Genomic DNA, 23,694 nt, shown 5'->3' with positions numbered 1-23,694 from the left:
CTTACTTTGAATGGAAAAACGAGTCTTCATGTCTGATAACGATCAAATACCGATAAGCATAATAATGCCTTCGGTCGTCAAAGAGAGCGAGCGAACTCATAACGATCGAACTAGAACGTGTATATCTCGACAATACATTATTTAGTGGCCCAGGGACCCACAGCTGGCGCCGATTGACCAAGAGAGGCTACGCGAGGCGACAGACGGACAGACAGCTCTCAGGTGTGAGGGTGGAGGGGGTGTGGGCGGTGGTGGGGGTGGTTCTCCTGTCAGTCTGTGCCGGGTGGTGGCGCTGTGAGGGTTGCTGCTCATGACCGGATCGACTCGCCCTTCTCACTACCAAGGTGAGTGTAATACCTCCACACCCCAGTGTAATACCCCTCGTATACAATTACAGATGTTTCTACATACATCTGTAAACATAAAATGGTCACTACTTTTTGTTTTGTTTGATCTATAAATAATAATAAAGTTCTGTGTTAATATCATGTATAAAAAAATATTTATACAATGTATTGATGTTTAATTATTACATTAATAATTTAACCATTTTGTATTAAGTTATAACATAGTTGTGTAGTAATATCTTAGATAATCAGTGACCGTAATTTCTATTCCTGACGATAGAAACAATGTATAGACAGGAACCGGTTAATATTGATATATTTACCATACAACAGTTTAAATCTAAAAAATAATTCAGTGATATAAGTATAAAGTAATGATATATCGTGTTATAAAATAGCCTCAACAATTCTTGACATCGTGTGACACTCCTGAGTGTCAATTAGTCAGCTCGCGTTTCTCTCACTTCTCCTCACCCCCCCCCCCCCACCGTGGCACCATGAATATGCTGTTACATCGAGTTTAGCACCGATTGTCGCCACAACACTGACGTATAGAAATGGTGCAAACATTTTGTGTAAGTGAAAATCTTTACACTCATGACAATTTTCACACCTCGCACACAGTAGAATTTGATTAAACCTTAACCACAGAGGAGACCGAAAAGGAAATACAGTGAGAAAACCAAAACGAAAAGTAACTAAAAATGGATTTTAACTTATAGTTTTTTATAGTAAAATTGAAACTATAAGCACCTAATAGATTCTTTTTCGTTGTATATACATTTTTGTAAGCTACAATACATAACCCTAGAAGTATTTGTTTTAAGTTTCAAAATACTTCAATACTTTAACTAGCAGCAGAAATGGTGTCCATATTTGACATTTTAATATCCATGAAATAAGCTACTGTTTTTACATGATTTGTTATTTGTTACACAATCAATATATCTAAAACAAATACTTTAGAGTAATAGTAACTTATGTTCCTTAATGATGCTATATAAATTAGTATTGTTTTACCCTCCGATCCCCCACCCTTAAAGTGAGAGAATTACATTTCGTAGAACTCTATTTGTATTGTATTAGCGATCTTCGGCTGCTGTCACACTTAAAGGGCTTTTTATTATAAAATACACCAACATGACAAACTATACAGTATATTAATATTTGTAAATTGTTTATACAGTATTTCTTCTAATATCAAGACTTTGTACATTTTTTGATCTTGTAAAACACGATGTATTAAGAAATTATTTTATCACGATACTGTATATGTTTTTTTGGAGTAACATATAAATAGAATCTATTTATTAATTTTAAGTAATAACGATAAAAATAGCTCGCTGCGAAATGTTGTTTAAAAATCATAATTGCTGTTATAGGATTGTAGCTAAATTTGTTTCAGCCCAAACATATTAAAGTTATTATTCTAGGCTTTGAATAGCTACTTAAATGTATAATAAAGTTCTGTTTAAAGTGTCATTCGAATTAGATTATTTAAGGCTCTACATAACTTGTTACTTAGATTTATAAATTATTTATTAAATTTATAATTTCAATAACGGTGTAGTATATTGACCACGAATAGTGTTATTATTTTTTATTTTATTAATAATATATTCCAAGGCAAAATAATGCCATTGAAAATATGGATAAAAAGCATCCTCACGGTACAAACATTCTAGCTAGTAGTCGTATTAAAGTTATTAGTAGCCTACAAGGATGGTTAAGCGATATAATATTATATATGATATGACGACAAAGAACTATACATGAAGCCTCCACCCTCGGGCTGACATTAATTGGATGGCTCAATCGTTATAGTCCTGTCACTTCAACATGTCCCGAGTCTACCAATTACTCAGACCTACATTTCGGTGGTTCAGCAGTGGGCTTGTCCAATCAATATACGTATATACAGTTCTGTTTAAACGTTTCATGAGAAGGCAAGTATCAGTATAAACAATTAACAATATAAATATATGACATACATGCGAGTTTTAGTTATAAAATTAAAAACGCAGCATAACTACAATTGTGTATAGTATACATATCATAAATGTAATCATTCTTAACGAAAGTGAGTTTCTTAAGTCACTTTGGTTAAGAAAGTTATACTCGTGTTAAAATGGTTTAAATTCCAAAAATTATTAATTTTATAAGATTTTAGTTTTATACTTCTGAACTTACTGGGCGTGTTATAGACGTGAAAGATGTATTTCAAAACAATACATGTCTTTCTAAGCGAGATCAAAGAATACAACAACGAAATTTTTGAGATTATTGATAAAAAATTGCCTACACATCTAAGATTTTATCTTAACAATAGAAGTTAATTTTATTTTAGTAATCTTAGCTGTAATAGACTGTATTAGTTCCGAGAAATATTAGTTAAAGACTCGAGCCCCCACTTCCACATCCAGGAACTGCCAGCATAATTATCCAAGTGGGAAATTAAAGAAAGGGACCATTGGCAGATCCTTTTGCGACCGATATAATTTTAATTCTATTGGGTGACACAGGTAATATGAATCAAACTTATATTTTCATATTTTGAAGGGTTCTAAGTACATATCTAAGTACTTAAGAGCATTTTGGTAAAATATATAATATAATATTTTTTTAACTAGAATGTACATTCGTAAGTTGTTCGTATCAGTTTAGATAATCTATAGGAAACAGTTTTCGTCGCGGATATGTACTATGTAGTGTATTTTATGATTCTTATTTCACTTCAAGTTAAGCAATGAATTAGTTACAAAACTTATACGTTTGTGACTTATAAACACAAATCCACTTTGAATAAAGAAAAATTAAAAAATTGTTGTGCTTGGACTTAGAATTTCATTTATAAAATAACTAAAATTAATAGTAGAAGAGTAAAAATTAAGTGATAATCCTGCAAAATTTGCTTAGATTATTCAATACAGCATGTAATGAAAAAACATTAGTTTTAAAATTTTAGTTAGGCTTAATTTTCGACTATGGTTGTCGCTGGGAAATCTATTTTACTTTTCATAAATCTAAGGAATAGCTATAATAGATTACAACTTACAAAGTACCATGATTAGAAGAGGTGGGCTGCAATGGTGCTGTTCATACATCGTGTTGATGAATACTTATAACAGTGTTAAACAAAAGTACACGTTTTATGTAAGGGTGTAAGTAAGATGAGGAAAAAGGTTTCCTCGAAGAGAGAAGTTATGACTGACACAGTGGATGTTATGTGCAGGGGTTATGTTAATAGACCTTCAAAAATCAGAAGTGATTGAATGACAGCTTAAACACACTAATAATGCTGTTTTAAGAACATCAAAACAACGTTATAAAGTTATGTGAGCTCCACATGTTTTAATTCATAATAATAGTTAGAAAAATCTCCCCACTGTAATTTACATATAGAATAAAGTATTTTTATAATTTAGATTAAATACTGAAATCACATAAATATCAGTTTTTATTTTATTTGAAAGTATCTGAAATATTTCAACAAACAAATTATTAGTCCTTGGACCGGTTGTCGTGGATAATAAGCAAAGGTAGTCAGTCAGTCGTACTTCAGTTTTAGCAAATTCCTTCTGGGCTTTTGTTCTCAAATCAAATTGAAAGGAATATAGAAGATTCAATATACTAGTAGTAGAAATTTTTTGCTTTTTTTAATGCTTTTGCAGAATTACAATTTAATCTAATAGTTTTTAAGTGTATTTATTTTATTATTTTTTATGTCAAAGAAAATTTGAAAGTTCATACATGTAAAAGAAGAGTACATTGCTAATAGAACAAAAACACAAATAAAAAATAAACTAACTCCCTCAGTCCACAAATTAATGCACATCGTTCGCGTTTAATTTAAACAGGATTGATGAATAATACTAAGTGTGTATTAAACAACTATGTTTTACGTAATAGAACATAGTTTATTACTCGGTTAAAGTGAAAATTGGTTCCAGTGAGAAAGAAAACAGCCCTGGAAATTGATGTTATGTAAAACAGAATGAGAATTTGCCTGGAAACTGATTAAGATCTCTAAGAGTTTTGAAAGAATTCAGTTGGCATCCAATTACCTGGCGACGGCTTGAATAAAATGTCTGGAACGGCGAGGAAGCTGTTTCACCACGGCCCTGATAAACCACTTCTCGGTGCCTTATATTAAGAAATCAACCCTCTTCAGTTTTGATACATCTATTTCATGGATAGATGTACGATCTAACATGTACGCTCTAAAAACAACTGTACGATCTATGTAGTATTGTAACTTTTACATGTTTAGCATGGAAGAAATAAGTTACTGTTTCAGCTTGAAATAAATCTAAAGTTGGTTATCATTTACAATATTTGTTATAGGATTCCTCTAAAAAAATTAGGCTCTATGTAAATACCTATCCATAGCATGTAGCGCCATGTATGAGTAAGCGCTATTGTAGTGTATTGGTTCAACATATTGGCTCACAAAATACATAAAGACCGTATTTGGCATTTAAATAAAGTGATTTTAATTTATTTTAATTAAAAAAACACTAAATTAACATAAGTTTTTATGTTTTTTAACGAGTTTTTGGTTAATTGATTGTCTGATAAAGGCTTTTTATTTAAACTTGGGTGTTATATAGCCAATGTACATGCATAACAGTATGGTCAAAACGGTAACTGTATATAGATTATACTTTAAGTGTAAACAAACATTTAATAAATAAACAAAATTCCACTAAAATCATGTTAAAGTAATCTGGTTAGATATTTCCAAAAGAACCTTTTTAGTCCTTAATATTTTTAAAACTCAATAACACGTAATTTGTACCTGAAACATTGTTATACCACAGAATCCAGTATAAAATAGTATATACCACATCTACATAAAGTCTCTTGAAAAATATATATTTTGAAACAATATACGTCAAACGGGATTTATATATATATATATATATATATATATATATATATATATATATATATATATATATATATATATACCCAAGAACCAAATGACGACATCCAAAACTTTTAAATTTATAATTAATATTATAAACAAATGTATAATTAAAAACAGTTGGTTTGAATCACATAAAATAGCTTTGTTATTTATTCCTTTTCTCACAAGTAATTGTTCTTCCCAAATTTTACTTCATGTAATTAAAACGCCTTCTTAGGCCGTAAACGGTGGAGATTTTAATACATTTCTATATTTCACTATAGAAATTTTTGATCATAATACGTTTACGTATTTACAGGTATAAGTTACAGTTGATTTGTAGTTAACCGATAAGATGATACCAATAATTACATAATATTCTTAATAATATTTATGGAACATCTATTACCTTTCTATGAACATATCAAACTAACTTTTATCTCATGCCAATATTTGACGCTGTAATACGAGTATAACGATGTCCCGGCCTATAAACGAGCATTAGCGAAATAATGCTAGCACTGATTAAAAATCGTATTCTGAGGCTTACTTAAAGTTTGTCAGTAATACTGGGGTAAAGAGTCATATGCGCTCTCTTTTTATTAATAATAAATAAACGAAGCATTTCTTTCTCTACAGTAAAATAAATTACGCCGGTATTTCACGCACAATTAACACATTTATATCGAAAACCCCAAAAGCGTTTGAAGGGGTTTTAATTTATATCTTTCAAACGAGATATCTCTCATATCTCTATGACTAAAAATAAGGTTTTGACACTGCATGAGGTTTAGCATTGTTCTTATGGAGAAAAACTTAGTCATTTTACAGTCGGCTGTTAAAATAGATGTTTGATATATAATTTCCATGCAAACCAAGGCAAATACGTATTGCAGTCTTTTGGTAGTTAAGGGATACAACATTTTAATTGTGTGTCTACTATTATTACTAGCTCAAAAAGGTATATTTTATTCTGAAATGTTTCTTATTAGTTTTCCTGTTATCAGTTATTTCACTCCTTTTTCTAAATATGTTTTTAAACAATTATAAATAATTACTTAAATTAAACAATTAATTTGTCATTAAAATTACTTACAAAAAACCCAACAAAATTTCGTAGTAAAGATTCTTATTTCACAGGTCATGATAAGGTATTTCACAAATATTTGTGTATTGTAAATACCTTTGCGATAAAATCAGTATATCATTCTGTTATATCTACGCGTTAAGTTTTAGTCTTTCATAAGTTTTGGATATATTTATTTTGTTTTGTCAAGGTAATTTTCTAAATTTTCTCAAGTTTCCAAAATTTAAAATTTTCTATGAGTGATAAAAGGTTTTAAATTATTATAAAGGCAATATAGAATTTCAAACAAGTCACAACTTGTATAATACCTGGTATGATAACTTAAGCATATTCTTAACCGAAATGTTACATTACCTTTGAAACCAAACCATTTCAAAGCTTTTCTTTTGAAAGCAACTTATCTTGAACATCTGAGAGCATCCCGACAAACGCGGTTGGCGTAAAAGCTTTTACCGCTCTAAAGTACGATTCACACTGCTCAAGACCTTGGAACAGTCGAGGAAGTTTGTAATGGATTGTTTATTCCTTTATTAATAGCTATTCCGATAGCTAACGTACAAATACCTTGTATTAATATTTGGTAATTTTGCTACAAGTATTTTGCTTACGCCAAAAAATACAGTGGTGGCTTTATTACAAAACTATAAAGCTTAAATACTGAGCCTTGTACGAGACCTTTTACCGTTGCGTCAACCTATATCTCATCTCTACATGAGATATGTAACAGGCGTTTGCGAAGAAATGTTATGTTGCAGTCATGCTTGTCGGTTTAACACATATTAAAGATAGATGTATTACAGTGAGTGCAGTTACTTGTATATTGAGGTAGGATATGTATCTAAGCCCCTGAAACTGGTTACAGAAGATGTATAAAAGGTTATCATTCTGATATTGTGCGGAAATGTATCACTGTTACACGTTTGTGTTTAGTTTTCACATCTAGCTTTTCAATAACTTTAAAAGCTTAATCCTTACCGATAAATTTTGTACCGCATTGATAAGGAGCCCCCCTTCTCCAGTCTTTTTCTTCACCAGGAATACTTGAGCTGTAGATAAAAAGAACTGTGGTGATGAGCACTACTCCTATGAAAACCAACAAATTTTCACTTTTTAATCATAAAATACTTCACCGAAATATTTCAGACAACGTTCGTTAATCATGGTTGTGTATGTCTGTTGATTCTTGTAATAACTTGTTTTATTATTTTATCTCCTAAGTTCTCAAAATAACTATCCAGTGAATGTTTCATATGCCTTACAATAACTTTAAATGTAATGTAAACTGTTGGCGTTTTATGAAAAATTCAAACTTCAATTGGCCACCAAATTTATAGATATAGCAACATTAGAGATCTCTTGTTTGCGCTATTATTTCTCTTTTTATACTATCTTTGCTAGGGGTTACTGTTATAAAATTTGAACTTGCCCCAAAATGTCTTTTTAAGAGGGGGGGGGGGGGAGTAAAGAATTTTCACACGTAAAAACTCCTCAGTTAGTCATATAAACAACCCCTAAAGTAAATCACTTCATCTTTATTCATAAAAAAGTTAATTGGTAGGGGGAGGGTGGGACTTTTAAGACAACCAGTATATAGCAATAGTATTTACTTATATATCTCACCTGCCTCTCCAGATAGCGTGGTTTTTACCGTCGCCTAATAAGATACAGAGCTGAAGGAGTTGAACTATTACTGGCCTATTTAATCGTAACCTTTTACCACCCTACTGTATAAGACACTAAAAATAGTAGTAACACTTATTATTTGGTTTTGTTTTTAGATTTTAATTATATTTTTAAACCAATGTTATCAAAATATTTCATGTGGTTAAAATAACGGGTTAAAGTATGTAAAGCTTACATTAAATAAGTTTTTTAAGAAAATGTCCTATTATGTAAAGTGTAATACGGTATCGGTATTAAGTTTAAGGAAACAACCACTGCATTATATTCTTCTCGTTAAATTCCGAGGAATAGAAGTATTGTTTTACTAGTAAACCACATAGAAGTAGACAGGAAACAATGTTTTTTTTTTTAAAATATTGACATCCAAGTTACAAATCTCTCAGAAGTGATAATGTTTTTAACATTTCATTTATCAACTCCATTGTGAAATGCTCTTGTACAGTACTACTAAAGTACATCTAACTCGTTACCCCCGAGTTACTGATAAACGTAGGCCTACGTTTGAATACTAACTCTAGGCCTCACCGTACGACTGTTTTAGTGCCGTTTCGCTGGTCTGTACGATTTTACTGGCAGTTGCTAGTGATAGGCCGGGACATCAGTATATTACGGCTCAGAATATTGTTATCAGCTTTGGTTTTAATAGTGCCACTCTGCTGATCTGAGCAACTCGCTGGCAGTTTGCTAGTGATAGGCCGGGACATCAGTATATTACGGCTCAGAATATTGTTATCAGCTTTGGTTTTAATAGTACCACTCTGCTGATCTGAGCAACTCGCTGGCAGTTTGCTAGTGATAGGCCGGGACATCAGTATATTACGGCTCAGAATATTGTTATCAGCTTTGGTTTTAATAGTGCCACTCTGCTGATCTGAGCAACTCGCTGGCAGTTTGCTAGTGATAGGCCGGGACATCAGTATATTACGGCTCAGAATATTGTTATCAGCTTTGGTTTTAATAGTGCCACTCTGCTGATCTGAGCAACTCGCTGGCAGTTTGCTAGTGATAGGCCGGGACATCAGTATATTACGGCTCAGAATATTGTTATCAGCTTTGGTTTTAATAGTGCCACTCTGCTGATCTGAGCAACTCGCTGGCAGTTTGCTAGTGATAGGCCGGGACATCAGTATATTACGGCTCAGAATATTGTTATCAGCTTTGGTTTTAATAGTGCCACTCTGCTGATCTGAGCAACTCGCTGGCAGTTTGCTAGTGATAGGCCGGGACATCAGTATATTACGGCTCAGAATATTGTTATCAGCTTTGGTTTTAACAGTGCCACTCTGCTGATCTGAGCAACTCGCTGGCAGTTTGCTAGTGATAGGCCGGGACATCAGTATATTACGGCTCAGAATATTGTTATCAGCTTTGGTTTTCATAGTGCCACTCTGCTGATCTGAGCAACTCGCTGGCAGTTTGCTAGTGATAGGCCGGGACATCAGTATATTACGGCTCAGAATATTGTTATCAGCTTTGGTTTTAATAGTGCCACTCTGCTGATCTGAGCAACTCGCTGGCAGTTTGCTAGTGATAGGCCGGGACATCAGTATATTACGGCTCAGAATATTGTTATCAGCTTTGGTTTTAATAGTGCCACTCTGCTGATCTGAGCAACTCGCTGGCAGTTTGCTAGTGATAGGCCGGGACACCAGTATATTACGGCTCAGAATATTGTTATCAGCTTTGGTTTTAACAGTGCCACTCTGGTGATCTAAGCAACTCGCTGGCAGTTTGCTAGTGATAGGCCGGGACATCAGTATATTACGGCTCAGAATATTGTTATCAGCTTTGGTTTTAACAGTGCCACTCTGGTGATCTAAGCAACTCGCTGGCAGTTTGCTAGTGATAGGCCGGGACATCAGTATATTACGGCTCAGAATATTGTTATCAGCTTTGGTTTTAACAGTGCCACTCTGGTGATCTAAGCAACTCGCTGGCAGTTTGCTAGTGATAGGCCGGGACATCAGTATATTACGGCTCAGGATATTGTTATCAGCTTTGGTTTTAACAGTGCCACTCTGCTGATCTGAGCAACTCGCTGGCAGTTTGCTAGTGATAGGCCGGGACATCAGTATATTACGGCTCAGAATATTGTTATCAGCTTTGGTTTTAACAGTGCCACTCTGGTGATCTAAGCAACTCGCTGGCAGTTTGCTAGTGATAGGCCGGGACATCAGTATATTACGGCTCAGAATATTGTTATCAGCTTTGGTTTTTAACAGTGCCACTCTGGTGATCTAAGCAACTCGCTGGCAGTTTTGCTAGTGATAGGCCGGGACATCAGTGTATTACGGCTCAGAATATTGTTATCAGCTTTGGTTTTAACAGTGCCACTCTGGTGATCTAAGCAACTCGCTGGCAGTTTGCTAGTGATAGGCCGGGACACCAGTATATTACGGCTCAGAATATTGTTATCAACTTTGGTTTTAATAGTGCCACTCTGCTGATCTGAGCAACTCGCTGGCAGTTTGCTAGTGATAGGCCGGGACATCAGTATATTACGGCTCAGAATATTGTTATCAGCTTTGGTTTTAACAGTGCCACTCTGGTGATCTAAGCAACTCGCTGGCAGTTTGCTAGTGATAGGCCGGGACATCAGTATATATTACGGCTCAGAATATTGTTATCAGCTTTGGTTTTAACAGTGCCACTCTGGTGATCTAAGCAACTCGCTGGCAGTTTGCTAGTGATAGGCCGGGACACCAGTATATTACGGCTCAGAATACCATCATGAGCATTAGTTTTCATAGTGCCACTCTGCTGATGTACGCAACTCGCTGGCAGTTTGCTAGTGATAGGCCGGGACACCAGTATATTACGGCTCAGAATACCATCATGAGCATTAGTTTTCATAGTGCCACTCTGCTGATGTACGCAACTCGCTGGCAGTTTGCTAGTGATAGGCCGGGACACCAGTATATTACGGCTCAGAATACCATCATGAGCATTAGTTTTCATAGTGCCACTCTGCTGATGTACGCAACTCGCTGGCAGTTTGCTAGTGATAGGCCGGGACACCAGTATATTACGGCTCAGAATACCATCATAAGCATTAGTTTTCATAGTGCCACTCTGCTGATGTACGCAACTCGCTGGCAGTTTTGCTAGTGATAGGCCGGGACACCAGTATATTACGGCTCAGAATACCATCATGAGCATTAGTTTTCATAGTGCCACTCTGCTGATGTACGCAACTCGCTGGCAGTTTGCTAGTGATAGGCCGGGACATCAGTATATTACGGCTCAGACTATTGTTATCAACTTTGGTTTTAATAGTGCCACTCTGCTGATCTGAGCAACTCGCTGGCAGTTTGCTAGTGATAGGCCGGGACACCAGTATATTACGGCTCAGAATACCATCATGAGCATTAGTTTTCATAGTGCCACTCTGCTGATGTACGCAACTCGCTGGCAGTTTGCTTATTATAGGCCGGGGCATCAGTAAATTACGGCTCAAATACGCCATAAGCATTGGTTTTTATTAAGCACTAGCAATTACCTGCGGCTTCACACGCAATTTGCATATCTTTCTTTCTTAGTGAAAGCATTTATAATGTGGTATGAGTGAAGATCGTATCAAAATCTGTTGGGTAGTTTAGAAAATATCAATGCAACACCAAAAACCGTCTTCAATTAATTTATAGAGTATTGCTTATTGTAAGTGTGTGGTCATATGAGTGTAGGGATATTTATATTAATGGATGTAAAAACTTGTTTTGTGAAGATGGCAAGTGACTCAATTAACCAACTCTTTACATCATTAATTTGATTAGTAAGTTTTAATTTGGTAAAAAATTAACATGTATGCTTAAAATGTATTAATGTTAATTTAATATTTATTTCTTCTTCTGTTTTTATTCTTTTATACTTCTAGTCTTGAAAGTAGTGTTTATCATAAGATTCTACGTTTGTCTTGATTATAACGTATTATTTTTCACATTTCGTGTCTCTATGACAGATTTAAAAACAGGTATTTCACTGTACAATGACAATCTTCAATATTTTTTGTAAATTTAAAACCTTAGCGCTATGGTCTGTACAGTTAATTATCGAACATACAAAACACACACACCCCCACTTTAGTATACTCATATTATATAGATAAAATAAATGTAATGTTTGAATTATAAAAATAAGTTTCAATCACAGCGAGCAATTTAATAGAGCAATTTAATAATACACTTATAATTTTTAAAATTCAAAGTTGTGCAAGAGTTTTAAAAAGAGATCTAACATGAGATAGATATAAATACATAGCACTGGGCAGCATAGGTAGGAAGGGGTGAAATATTTAGAATCCTTAACTAATACGGTTTTAGGTGTTAGGGTATCATTCAAACATAATTTAATAACACATTTATTTACAACATTTACAGAAAAAATTACTGACTGTTTTAAAAATTATCATTCTAAATAAAAAAAAACAACTATAATTTGTTATAGTATATTCATATACACATATAAATAACTAAATATTAAATATGTCAGCAGTATTGTGGCCTTTGTCCATTTTAACTATGAAATAATTCTCTGTTCAGGACCTTCCATAACCTTGACTGCCCACGCTACTACTTATAAATGGTCAAATTTCACCGTCTTATGCCTTTATTTGATCATTTTAACACATAGGCATGTTCGTTCCTGTAACTAGATGATTGCTTGGGATTTTCTTGTAATAGACCAATATTTTGGGTAACGCTGAGCGAAAGGAGGTCAAATAAACGTTGTTTTCCTAATTGCACAAAAATCTTGCATTTTGCATTTTTAACTACATAATTATTTCTACTGTGTAAAAATATTTAACATAAAATAAAAACAAATTACATTATTATGGTTTTATGTATATTTTAATGGAGAACCCTTCCAAAGATTTTACATAACAAATTGAAGATTTCTTTAAGATTCGCTAAATACCGTACAAACTAAACAACCTAGTGCCTTAAGCCACATATACATATACTTGTTATCATATAAATAATAAAATTATAAAGTTACTATAAGGAGATTTTAGTTTTAAATCAAACTGTTGCTGACCAAATATACTTCCAAACCCGAAACACTCCCATTGCAGATTGTTGTATCAATAATGTTTTATGTTATGATCTTGATATATTGTTGCAGATATAAAAGTAACGAACAAATCAATAAATAATTCTGGAAAGAAATAAGATTGTAGGGATGTAAGCTGCCTCAGCACCGTAGCGATGAGACGCGGCCGCCAAATTGGAGGCTTTGTTAGTGCAAAAACAGTTTGGCAGCGTCGGCAACTTCCACCTATACCACACATAAGTAAAACCACTTGGAAGACGATGGCACATTATGTTTTAGGTGTTGGTAAAATTAATGGTACTCCATATCTGCAACAATATTTATTCCCATCTTTATATAATATCATAGTACGTTGATAGAATGTTTTCGCCAATTCTACTACAGCCTCTAAATCAAATTTTCTTATTCAATTTGTTTTCTCCCGTACTAGACTCAACACACTTGAGCATACACCGGCCTTTCAAAAATGTTTTCTACCAATTCTCAGGATAATGTTGATATAAAGTCAGCTACACTGACGACACCTCCAGCTTCAGAGAGAGATTGAGAGTATATTAAATTTCTTGGCAACTTTGCCACAACAACCTCAGAATGGTAAAAGATACATCAAATTCAGGGCACCCTTAATACATGCCTTTACTAATACACATGATTTGCTCCGAATCTCGGAATTCTCAATCGATCATTAGTTTCGCCAATTCATTACCAGCAAGGATTGAAAACACCGTTATTTTTCGAAATTCCTAACAACCAACACAACAACTAAAACTAACATCATGAAAAATTTGATCACTGGTTTCGTCGAAAACAGTATTTATAAAGTCACAAGGACACAGCTTTGCCAGTAAAACAGGCTCGGTATGGTCTCTTGGTAGGATCGGAAATACATCGACGTTTAACGTTGTGCAATAGTTAGCCTCAATGCTGTATTTGGAAATATTCAATAGCAAATATTCCTCGTCAGCGTCAAATTTGGAACAAACTGTAACTTCTTTACCGTAAAGTATTTCAATCTTAAAATAGAGGACACATATTCTACCATCTGAAAATCTATAGATGTTTATCACTAGTTATCACTAGCAGTTTCTATCATCAGTGTATGATTTGCCGACATATGTAAAATCGGTCTCGCAGTTTGACTAGTATCTTCTACCGCCAGAAAATCGATATAAGTGTATCACTATTTAACGCACTTTATATCATTGTATAATTTGCTGACACAATTGAAATCGATTTCGCAGTTTGTCTAGTATGTTCTGCCACCTTAAAATCGATCATTGTTAGTCACTACACTAGTTAACGCAGTTTCTATCAGTGTATAGTTTGCCGACATAAGTTAAATCGGCCTCGCAGTTTGTCTAATATCTTCTGACACCTAAAAATTGATAGTTGTTTGTCATGAGTTAACGTAGTTTCTATAAGTGTATGGTAGCTAGGGTGGGAAGTGAATTGGAGCTAAACTCAAAATTCACATTATGCCCCACCGTACGTTCTGTGGGCTATACCGTAAAACAACTTATATTTATGGATATATAGAACAAATCCATGATTTTATTACAACGTATATAAAGTATTAAAGATTAATTGAGGTAAATAAATGTAATGAGTTAAAACTAATATTATAGATGATATATCTTCTTGCAAAAGAAAAACCAAGATATTAATATTATTGCCCCTGTTTGTGCAAAGTGTAACAGCATGTTAGTTTAGTTGTATTGACTAATTGCTTAACCAGTTCGTTGTTTCTCACATTGTTTTCTAATAAGTATCTCTTGTCACATTTTGAAACCAGTTTCAAGGCTTATGTCACACTATACTTACAACAATTAAATTACTTAAATATTGGTGACACTATGCTTCAAAGTGTTGTAAATCCTATTTCAGTACATTATAAATTGAACAAGAAACACTTATTGACATAAATTAAAAACTTACAAGTGTTACAAATGGTTGCAGTGCAAATGTTTATATAATAACGTACCTAAATGCGCCCTAAATACGTGAGTATGGCACAACATTGCAGCACTATAGTAGGGTTTCTATTCACAGTGGCCAGCGACGCTTTGTCCTCCAGTACAATGATGCCTACAACCATAATTTATGAGTGTTTACAACTTGAATTTCTTAGAGTCAAGACTGCGACCCTTTCATTCTTTCTAAGCCTGATTTAATTAATTGAAATTTCATTTCAGCATTTGGTCTCGGAAAATACACCAATTAAATTTTTAACGCGGATTCTGTCGGAAGGGAACTGCCTGGAATCCATATTAGTTTGGTTTGGTAATGGAATTTCGGAAAACTTAAAAATTTTAGGTTAGGCGAAAAAGTTAGGTGAATAGTTAATGTTTCTACTTGTTAGCTTTAAACGTTTCAGAATAGGTTTTCTCTTGTAACCTTTTAATTTGTTTTCATAATAAACTTAGAGAGCACTAGCGTACCTTTAAAACATGTGCAAGATTAACGACCTCCTCAATCAAATAGTTTAAACTCGCGTTTAATTATTGGCATATTACTCACACATAACTTTATATTTCTTAATTTTTATATATCTAAACTATTCAAACGTAATACGTCATGAACAAGGTGACTTGAGGGAATAACGATGCTCAAATATTACAAAGTATAAATATATAATTTTTGAATTCATTGGTATTAATATTGTAAATCTTATGATAAATTTACAGTAAAAAGCTTAATATAACTTTCGTTATGGAACCACTATTAACAATTTCCCAAGAGTCTACAAGCGAACGCCTAATAGCGGCTCTTGTAGTTATTGCTGCGTGGAGGCTTTAATGTTTATGGCAAAGCGTCCCATTATATAAGATGATTTACATAGGTCTTATACAAGAAAAAAACTCACGTTTGCTATTCTCTGTTAGGATTATCAAAGAAAGATATATGTATCCAGAATCGAACTGTTAAGCCCTTACTGTATAAAAATATTGGAAAATCCTAAAGAAAGGAGATTTTTCACCCACAAAACGTATTAGGAAAAGACACAAATCATGCTTCATGATTCTCTGACGAGGATTACTACTACAATCAGCGCTAAAAGCTTAAGTTGTTCCCACAAAAGATTAAACTGTTTTGTTTTAGTTTTGAAGCCGGCACTAGTAGTAAGTTCGGTGCTACGTCCCATATATCAAGAGATGTTTCTTTCGAAACTATACACTAATATCTCTTAAAATTCTTCGAAATCAACCTACCAAAAGTCCCTAAAGATGTATTCATACTGTACGGGAACGTCTTAAGACATGAATGGAGCTAAAGTCCAGAAAAACGGTGCCAGCCTAAAATAAACTTCAAAATCTGTAGGTGTCACAGAGACTGGAATTTGTAAGAGGTTTAGGCCTCAGAGTCTGGGATCTTCCATAAACGATGGAGCGAAGGCTTTGTGGGGTTCAGGTATATAGATATTCTTGGCCGAGCGCATCAAGGGATGGTAATCGATACGTAGGCAGCCCTACTATATTGATACATAAGTGTAGTAATTACTAAGCGATCCTGATAACCATAATAAGCAACTGGCTTTTAGAGGCTATGTTGTTCCAGAGAAGGTGTAGTGTAAGGAAGGTTGGAGTCACGTGACTGGAATGAACAGGCTGGGACCGCTCAGCGTTAGTTGAATTATGAGCCTTATCAAGTTAGCAAATCTGCCTGCCTGCATGCACTCAGTGATAGGTTTGTCATACTGCTCGAGAAAATATTTCAAACAACCATAAGACATATATTGCAGGATTTCCATTCAGTATGCAAATATTTAAGAAATAAAGCATAATACAATATTACTGTAATGTAGTTAAAAAGGAAAGCAGTTTGTTAGAGAACGCAATCATCATAATTGACGTTAACAGTAATTATTTGTGTGGAATATTTTATAGATAAGTGTATAAAATATATATCATGATTGCCAGGCATGTAATTGTATTTAGGTAGATTTATTATCTCTCTATAGAAGAATATTTATTATCACGATTACACCCTCAATTACTGTGGGATGTTAAGTAATATCAGCATAAATATTTTGCATTTAAATGAAAAGTTTAAGTTTAATGTTGTTCGAGTTGATGTTTCGAAAGATTCTGAAGTATAGAATTTTTCAGCGGCCTGCATGTTAGTTATTATAATATTCGTCTAAAAGGTCCATGAAGTTCAGTCTAGAACTTAAAAAGAATGCTTCTATAAATTGGATACTTTCCGAAGTGATTCCAGAGGCCGGGGGTCTCTTAGGTCGGAAGATGTCAGAGCCTTCTTGAATCTGAATTATTCTAAAAAAGTGATCTTCCAGAGGTTGGAAATTACCTGCGTCCGGGAGTTCTAATGGTCTATATGATATGCCTGGAGTTGCTGATGGAATAGTACATATCGGAGTTCTGTAGGCCCTAATAATAAGACAAACAGAGACTATATTGTTATGTATCTATAACCTAGCCATGTAAGTTTAAAGATAAAACCACTAGTATTACAAAAAATAACGTAGTATTACATGTAATTATTGAAAGAGATGTGTAGACTTAAGGGGAGAAAGAGAGTTAAAGAAATGTTAAGTTCTCGACAAGTTTGAACATGTTTGCGTCCCATGGGGAGAGTTTATTAGTTTATATTCCAGTAAGATGTTAGCGCCACTAAAGTTCTGAAAGAATCGTGCCAAGTACTTTTCTGACAATTCTCAAGGTTAGTAGTGAATTTCATATTATTTTTTTTTCTTAATATTGCACTAGAATGGATAGACCTCCAATGTAGGTTTAGTAATTGTCTGTGTCAGCATGAATGTAGTAATCACAGCTAGTTAAGCAGTAAATGTTTGTTACACAGTTATAGGTTTATTAATTGGTTTTAGAAATCAAATTCAGATATGATAAGTCTGATAGTAAGTGGGATTTTCCAGCAAATTTGTAATCAACAAAGGCATTAGGTATTTGTTGATTTAATAGCAGTGAAAACATGAAGCAGGAATTTCTTGTTCGCCCCGCGATCGATAAACTAGTAATGGAAATTGAGTCCTTGCCCCATCCACCCTCGCTGCTGGCGGCCCCATCATCTGACAGGATATTTCTTCTTTACCTCTGATAATATCCAATTTCAGCAACCAATTCCATCACGGCTTGGAAAAGTGTTTTGCATGTCAACTAACAAATTACACAATCCTAAAAAGAGGTTCTGTTACATATAGACGGGTTGAAAACAAAATGGGTGCAGTTTTGTGTACTCTGTGTTACAAGGTGATAATTATATTTTACAGACTAAAAGAAATTTAATTAAGAAATTTTATCCCAATTTCTCAATTTAAATGGACATTTTAAACTTGGAGGCATGTGGTTTATCTTATAATTTGTGTTGTATACTGGCTGCCTTAAAATAACTAATATCTATCTTGAAATGTAAAAAAAAATTTTTTAAAGAAAATTTCTTCAATTTGAAGAATGAATGGTATATAGGTAATAAAAGACACGCACACAGTTGTAATTCAGTAATTTATTTCATATGGTATACACACAATTTACATATACTGCTTATTAGAAATAAACATAAAGTGTATTTTTTCACACTAAGTGGATTGTATACTGAAATAAAAACTAAATTTATGCAAAAGGCCTTTCTAAAAAAATATTTTCTAATCAATGGGTTTTTAACGACTCGATAAAAAATAAGAATAATACAATAGACCATTAGATATCAGTTTAAAATGCAGCACATTAATGTGACTACACCTATACAAACGCATACTAGTACAATTTAGAACCACCCAAGAGGTAAGGAGAAGTAACATTTCAACCACTTTGGCTTGAGAATTACTTTAAGGGTAATCACAATTATTGTTACTGGGGCAAAGGGACAAGACTATTAATCATAGAATTACTAAGTACATCCTAGAACCTTAAGAACAGGAAGATACATGCCGGCTATGATAGAGTATATTTGTTTAAATGAATTGTCATTTAATAAGGTGCCGGTAACGCAAGGTAGGATCCTCTTAAAAGTCAGGCACTTTGCTTTTCTCATGAGTGAAACTGAACCTTTCATTACGCAAAGAATTTTTCGTAACGAGGCCGTGTCTGCATGAATGGAACACTGCCTGCCCCGTCCTCCAACACCACTTATCTGTCACATCTCCCCCCACCCTCGAGCACTGCAGCCTGGTTTCTGAAGGTGTCTGCAATTCTTGATGCAGGTCCTCAGAATTCACAAAGACATTGACCTGAATACTCATTCTTTCACTTCACCGACAAAGTAGTTAGCTCTTCTGTTTGATCCACTCACTTGTACTACGGTTTCCTTTCGTGCGTGATTATTAATTCAAACCCATTACCGGATTATGTTTGTGAAGTATAAGAATATTTCTGATAGGAATGACGAATCATATTCTTTGCTATTGTTGTTACAACTGCTCTCTACAGTATTTTAACTAAATTGTAATGTCACTTCGAAATATGAGTACAAGATAATCTAATACAAAGAGGAAAATTTATGTGATTGAAGTGATTGAGACCATAATTTTTATTTTTATTTCACCCTTGTTGAACTCAATTTTTCTCGGCTTAAAACGAGCACTTATGAATTGTAAAGCATGTTCTATGTAACTGTACCCAAGAACACTATTCTTTATTGATATTATCAAGCTTCACACTATTATAACATTTGTTAGTGAAATTCAGTAATGGAACGTTAGAAGTGTGGGCGAGCACGAGATATAGTTTAACAGTTTTTAATAACTTTAAATCGACTTTAACAGTCCAAAAAGCAAAGATTACAAAAGACTCGGTGAAAAAAATTGAACGACATAACGAGTAATATATATTTATTGAATTAAACATTATATTTGAAACTTTCTTGAGTTCATCCAATTAATACAATAATATTATAAATCTGAATTATAAACCCCATCATGACCTCCCTATCCTGTTGAATTTAGATCAATCCCCTGGGATCCATCATTCATACCTATGTCGACAGCACTATATACGACAACCGACTCAAATACATGATTATTGAGTAATAATAATATGTTTAATATTATAATATTGGCAAGAACGAAATTTTCCTTGCTGGTCACGTAAGGCAATTCTTTGAAAATGTATATATATATATATATATATATATATATATATATATATATATATATAATTAATATTACATATATTATAATTTTATGATTTAATACAGAGCATTTATTTATATTATATACATACATATATGTGTATACATAATTTAATAATTATGTAGGAATAATTTAATACATTCATATCTGATCTTCTCTCTTACAATTATATTGTTTAACGTTAAAATTCAGTTTACTAGATCATGGATTATGCATAGCATTTACAATACAATAACCCCTCATCTAGTAAATTGGATTTTAATACTAATCTTACGAGAATAAGATTATTCTAAGAAACATAGAAACTGGAGTTTACTATAAACTAATAAGTGACTAGAATGCAACTAAAATATTTTAATGATGATTTAAGTATGATTCATTCGAAAAGTCATGTGTGATTTAATTACACCAACACGAAGATTGTCCAGACGTCACTCGCGGTTTAGTACGACATGGCTACGGAACCATAGTTGCTTTGTAATGTGTAAGAGAGGACGTATTAACCGAACTGGAGAGAAGCAGTGCATCATTGCACGCACAATATTCATGTTGATGACGGACGTTTGATACTTGAAATCACTGAAAAGATTCTTGGAAAGAAACTATTAATTTATGCAGATGCAGAACTCTTAATTTATATCGTTCAAATATCATAAAGAGGTTGCATTAATTATATTGGAAAATCTTTATAAGTCGAGTAATAAATTTCAAAGAAACCAGATCTTGGTCGCGTTGGTGACATCGGTTTAGGATAAACATAACAACTCGATCTTAATCGCACCACAATTGGGGATGAAACGTATAAATTGCGAGATAAAAGTACTGGTTACGGGGGGGGGGTGGTGGGGAGGGGCACGTCCTCCAAGGAAATCAAGGCACTGCAAAACTGCATGCTGGCTTCAATGAGAGTTTGTAATCTCAGGAGTGTTTAAAATAACCGGAAACTTCCTACAATGTGGAGGTTACCTCACTTTGAACTGTGGATATGTAGCAAGACCGTATGCCTTTTTATTGCACACAGTACGAGTACATTACTTTTTCTATCATTGTAATTAACTTGTAACTAACCCTTAGACACTCTTTGTTTGTTCTTACTTTCAATACATGAAAAGAAACAAGCAACAAAAGCTCCCTTGTTTATTAAATCATGATTTATTTCATCTGAGACAGAGCGAGTTACTTTTTGCATACGTTGTTATGTGTAAATAGAAAGTATTAACACATTTTTCTGATATATTTAAAAACTAATAGTATAAATTGGCCTTAAAATAATAATTTTATACAATATTTTAAAACTATTAAAATAGGCTATTATATGTGATTTTTAATATTTATAACACACATTATAGTTACTTATACAGTTTATTTGCACAAAATTTAATTTATATTTAAATAATAATCTTATAAATAAAAATGAATCGGTAGAAGTTTTGCTAACCGCTAATCTCCAGAAAGGCACCAATGCGGCTAATTATTTTTGTAGTATATCCGTTGAACCTGTTGAGGAAGGTATTGATGAAGAGAAAAGTAGAAAAGTTTCTTGGAATATTTAAAAATTCAGGAAAGTAATTAAAGAATTTACAACAAGTAATCCAAAGTTAACTGACAATAAACATTTCATGACATTTTCAGCTGAATTTCACCAAACAGGTAACAATATTTGTGTTGTGTGCTAACACTTAAATTTTAGAAAATGTTAAATATACCATACTTAATCAGTTGTGCAATGCGGATCGCATTGGCAAAATTACTATCTAATGTTTACTACTGATAGCGGAAGTGAAAATTTTTAACCATAAACGCATTATAAATTCTATTTCAACACACTTAAAGCAACGTTCTATTTTAATTTATTTGTTATTAGACCCAACTTAATGAACAAAGCTGTGACTGTTTGCATATAAGAGTACTCAAAACTGGTTGGACATTCTTTCCCAGATTACAGAACAAAGAAACAAACAAGACTTCTATCACGGAAAACTTATTATAAAAGATTAGTTTCTAATGTTGAGTGGACTTAGTTTCAATGATTTTCCACTATTCCACTAATATTAGAAGCAGAACACACGCGATGATAGCTGGTAATTTCAACAAAAGTAGTATTTTCTTTACGTATACATATATTTTCTTGATCGGGGTCAAAGACCAAAATACATTATAGCTCCAGATATATTGTAGACCAGAAGTACAGGCTTTTTAATATTAGGTGGTTTCAGAGACCACTGAAACTGTGAAATGGTAAATAAATTAGACAGGAAGTGAGTTTAAACAGTCGAGACTTTTTTATCTCATTAACTTTTCAGTCGCACGGTATGTATGTATACGTATGTATATTTTCTTCATCGTTATGGAAAGGGAAAATCATCTATGGAAATTTAAATACCTTGGACCAAAAGTAGATTACAAGGACAATTTTTGACCGAAGTGAATCTTGAAAACGTACAAATGTATTAAAATTCTTGAACGGGCAAGAAAGGCAAACTCAACTTATGACATTGGAGATACTTTAGACCGAACATAAATGTATGCCCCTACACTTACAAGACAAATTTGAACCAATAAAAATTGAATTAAAATTTTGAATCTCATACCCACGAGCACTGAAATAATAAGTACCAAATATATATCTACTTCATTTAGGAAACTGTCACAGGCCTCCAAAAAATTTCATCATAGACACTTTCACTAAGAAGACTACGCCCTTATATTTTTAAAACTGAGTGCGAAGCCACGGGAAACAGCTAGTTAGTTGAATCAAATATCACTAATCGATGTAGGTAAGTAGACACCAGATATACGCTCGTTCTTAACGTAATTGATGAATATACGCGTTTTCAAAATTTAAGGTATTTTAGCGTCTTATTCTACCAAATTTAATGGAACCAATATATTTTGGTCAGGCGAAACTTTTATTAGTATGGAATAATACACAACAACATATTATATATAGCAAAACCGCATATGAAGCACGCCTGGATATCGATGATGGTAGGCTACTATGGAGCTTTGTTTAATGTTACATTTTGTTATAAAGCCATTATGTATTTATGTAAGTGAAACATTAAAAATACTGTTTTTGTTCAGAATCAATTTGGATGATACCAAAGATCATTCATAGTGAATCATTATTCGGTTCATTGAGATTCTGGTGCGTATAAAAAACATAAAGACAAAGCGTGTAATATATTCGGAAAGAAAGTAATATTAATATCATTGACATGGTAACACATACCTAAAGCCTACATATACGAACTAATGTTTAAATATCCTAATCAGGGATAAGCAAAGAAATCAAAATATTCAAATGTAGATACTATGACTACTAAATGGCTCCATTACTTTTCTAAAAGTCCAATAATGTTATAAGTAATAAATATATTACATCTTACAAAATCTGTGAATATATAATATAGTTTGACTTAGAGATAAAATGTATATAAGTAGTTTATATTACCCAATATTTATTTTTATTTAATTATAGTGATTTATGACCCTATTAGATTGTTTTCAATTAGTA

At 33.3% G+C, this 23,694-nt stretch overlaps 1 protein-coding gene across 1 annotated transcript in view; it reads left to right on the top strand.

Moving 5' to 3' along the window:
- The first annotated feature begins 278 nt into the window (after positions 1 to 278).
- Positions 279 to 23,694, top strand: part of LOC124374657 — a 285,377-nt gene continuing 261,961 nt past the window's right edge. Inside the window, exon 1 of the mRNA XM_046832836.1 lies at positions 279 to 344. Coding sequence (XP_046688792.1) covers positions 311 to 344 — 34 coding nt within the window. The 5' untranslated portion in view covers positions 279 to 310. The remainder of the gene's footprint in view (positions 345 to 23,694) is intronic.

Source organism: Homalodisca vitripennis, chromosome 1, assembly GCF_021130785.1.
Source record: "Homalodisca vitripennis isolate AUS2020 chromosome 1, UT_GWSS_2.1, whole genome shotgun sequence".
Classification (NCBI taxonomy): Eukaryota; Metazoa; Arthropoda; class Insecta; order Hemiptera; family Cicadellidae; genus Homalodisca; species Homalodisca vitripennis.
This window is presented reverse-complemented; position numbering and strand designations above follow the sequence as displayed.